Raw genomic sequence first — 3,081 nt, 5'->3', positions numbered from 1 at the left:
AACTGCGTGGACATTTACATGTGCTGCGAGCAGCTCCAGATGAGAGCAGCTTGCAGACTACTAGCACAAGCGGCACGAGCGCTGATCGACACGTACTTCTGCGATGTGTATCAGACTGAAGGCTTCAAGAACTTGTCGCTACACGCAGTGATGAAGATTCTCCAAAAAGAGAGGTCTACGAGGGGCGACACTGCAGTCAAGAGCTGGATGATGCGTCATCCCATAGCCAAACAAAGACAATTGTCGGAAGTAATGCAGTTGCCCAGTAGAACGGACGCAGCGCCGATGAAACGGACTAGTGGCAACGCTATGGTCAACAGCAAGGAGAGACGCTCGTCCGTGTCTATCGATGACTCTATGGACGTGTATACTGCAGATGTATTGGCGCGCGAGATTGAAGATAACGCCAAGCATCAATTGACCCCCACAATGTTCGTCATTGGAGGGTTTAACAACCCTGGAGCGCTGAATACAGTGGAGTATCTGGACTTCCATCGTGGCGAGTGGTACCCTGCGGCGCCAATGGCTACAAGACGATCGTATAGTGGCGTCGTAGTCTCAAGTGACAACAAGATATTCGTCATGGGAGGTACGAGCAGCAGTTCACATCATCATAAAAGTATGGAGATGTATAATCCAGAGTCCAATACGTGGACGTCGATGCCGTCGATGAAAGATCCACGCAGTTACCTTGGAGCGACAGTGGTGGGGGATTTTATCTACGCCGTTGGCGGATTTAATGGCCAAGCGCATTTGTCGTCAGTGGAGCGATTCGACGTTCACACGCAGCAATGGGAGAGCATGCCGCCGCTCTCGACTGGACGTAGTGGGCTTGCAGTTGTCGCATTGAACGGACTGGTGTACGCTATTGGCGGATATGACGGTAGGAAGCACTTGAAGAGCGTGGAAGTGTTCGATCCTCAGCTCAATCAATGGTCGACTGTGGCTAGTATGCGTCATGCTCGGAATGGTCCAGCGGCGGTTGTGCAGGAACATAGTAACAGTATTCTGGTCTTTGGAGGGGAATCTCGTCACGGAGCGAGGATGAACACAAGCGAGCGAATGGACTTAACCAGCGGCACATGGAGTGACGCTGACGGCTTTGCAGACTGTCGTAGTGGCCATGTGGCGGTCGGTTTTCTAAAGGAGTCGTTCGTCTTTTGCTTGGGAGGGTCCAACAAGAAAGACGAGTACTTGGACGCTGTGCATCGGTACGATTACTTGTCTAAACAGTGGACTTTGCACTCGCAGATGCGAGCACAGCGTTGCGGACTGAATGTGGCAGTGGTCAAGACGTCCAGATATGCAGAGTGTTTTGCAGGACAGAAGCAGAGGGAGCATCAACTGCACAATGCGTCATCGTATCTGTTGCGAAAGAATTACCAGGAAAATGCCTTCGCTCAGGGAGCGTAAGAGAAGATCAGGAGAGTCAGGAAGCAGAGAAACACAGAGCAGAGAAGTATATTATCAGTTATGTAACGTGTACTTTTACGATAATTATCGTTGTTCAAGTGTTCATACTGCTTCAACCGAACCTCTTCTAATATACTTTCATGAGGAGACATTGACGGCATGATCGCAGGACGCATACAAATTATAGATTCAAGGTTTATTACTTCTTGTGTTCCGTGTCAACCTCAATATATCGAGTCCCTTGCGCCTTAAGCACTGGAGCATTTAGACGGAACCACCATAAGCGGATAGCAACGCGTCGCCGTGGAACTGGCGCCAGCCAGCGACCAGCTCTTCGTATTCCTTCGGGTGGTTGCGGTTGAACGCAACAGGGTCCTGATAGGAAGTAGCAACATCACCATAACAACGTTAATGAACGATACACGTACAATAAACGCCAACATCTCGTACCTCAGCAAAGCAAACGAAAATGGTGTGTAGCGCCGCAATGATCACGTGAGCCAAGATCAATGCCATGCTCAGTCCAACCATGAAGCCAATGAGAGCCATCGTGCCGTACACGCCCATGCGAGAGCCCAGCGCAGTGAACCATTCCACTGGCGAGAAACGTACCATCAACAATCCAACGCAACAAGTGACGACTCCAACCCCAAAAGCTCCAAAGGAAAGAGCACTCGACGTCAAATCGTCGTTGATCACTGCCGTCCACCCGCGATTGTTGAATAAATCCATCACAGCTTTGCCACTAGTGCGGAACGGGTAGCCGTACACACCAACGTAGACGTAGGCCCAGTGGTTCATGTACTCCACGATGTTCGCCAAGCAGCTCAAGATACACTCAGCCATACAGGCCAGACAGGCGAGTCCTCCATTGTTCTCTTCACTTGCACGGCGTTTAGCCATGTCCGCCATAGTCCTCAAAGCCTGGAGAACTGCCACAATCAATGAACCGAAGCAAATGGAGCCGAAACTCGTCGTCACGGAGCGGTAGAGCGCCCCCACCGTCGCCTTCTGAGCGTTAGGCTGGTACCACCACGTCGCGACCACACCAGCTGTCGTACAGGTCAGGATATTCTGCAGCACTTGCTGTCCCCAGTACACACTCACCAGCATGTAGAACAGAGCAGCATAGGCCGGTAGACCGACACAGAGGCCTCCGTGGTTACGGCCGCGACTGGCGAGATCGATCTCTCGGTCACAATTAGGGTCTGCCTCGACGAAGAGCTTGTGCATTCCTAAACTAGCGACGCCCCATAGGAACATCCAGACGAGTTGTTGCAATACTAGGACGAAGGCCACCACGAACACGGCCGAGTGCTGTTTTAAACCTGCACAGGCTGCCTTTAAATTGGCCGATGCGAAGCCGATCCGGTTCTGGACTGCGTAGATGTACCACACGTTGATAGCAGCCATGAACAGGAAGAACAGAGCAGCCCATACGTTGACCGAGAAGGTGGACACAGCGAAGGCCAACACCATGCCTACATTAAGCCAGAGCGCGACCCTAATCATAGAGGACGCGTAGGACATCAGTAGCTTAATCCAGGCTAAAGATAGCACAGTGCCGACCACGCAGAGTAGACCAATCATCGTCCACGCTACGGAGTGTCCTTGCGGAATACGACCATCACTCCTGTTCCTACCCATGTCTTCTTTTAAGGCAGGCAC

The 3,081-nt window shown here is 51.6% G+C and overlaps 2 protein-coding genes across 2 annotated transcripts; one reads left to right on the top strand and one right to left on the bottom strand.

Moving 5' to 3' along the window:
* Window positions 1-18: 18 nt before the first annotated feature.
* PPTG_20186 (hypothetical protein) lies at window positions 19-1,413 on the top strand (the record flags this gene model as incomplete). Its single annotated transcript, XM_008918854.1, has 1 exon — window positions 19-1,413. One exon carries the CDS (start codon window positions 19-21, stop codon window positions 1,411-1,413), a length of 1,395 nt encoding a protein of 464 aa, XP_008917102.1.
* A 151-nt stretch (window positions 1,414-1,564) lies between these two features.
* Window positions 1,565-3,081, bottom strand: PPTG_20185 (hypothetical protein). Its single transcript, XM_008918853.1, has 2 exons — window positions 1,864-3,081; window positions 1,565-1,788 (listed from the first exon to the last, which is right to left on the bottom strand). Exons 1-2 carry the CDS (start codon window positions 3,058-3,060, stop codon window positions 1,678-1,680), a joined length of 1,308 nt encoding a protein of 435 aa, XP_008917101.1. The 5' UTR covers window positions 3,061-3,081; the 3' UTR covers window positions 1,565-1,677.

The sequence above is a fragment of the Phytophthora parasitica genome, assembly GCF_000247585.1.
Source record: "Phytophthora parasitica INRA-310 unplaced genomic scaffold supercont2.338, whole genome shotgun sequence".
NCBI lineage: Eukaryota > Oomycota > Peronosporomycetes > Peronosporales > Peronosporaceae > Phytophthora > Phytophthora nicotianae.
Note: the sequence above shows the minus strand (reverse complement) of the source record. Positions and strands in the feature narration are given on the sequence as shown.

Coding starts and splice junctions, on each gene's coding strand:
- PPTG_20185 (XM_008918853.1), bottom strand. CDS start 3,060: ATGGGTAGGAACAGGAGTGATGGTCGTATTCCGCAAGGACACTCCGTA. Junction 1,789..1,863: donor TTTTCGTTTGCTTTGCTGAG/GTACGAGATGTT, acceptor ACTTCCTATCAG/GACCCTGTTGCGTTCAACCG.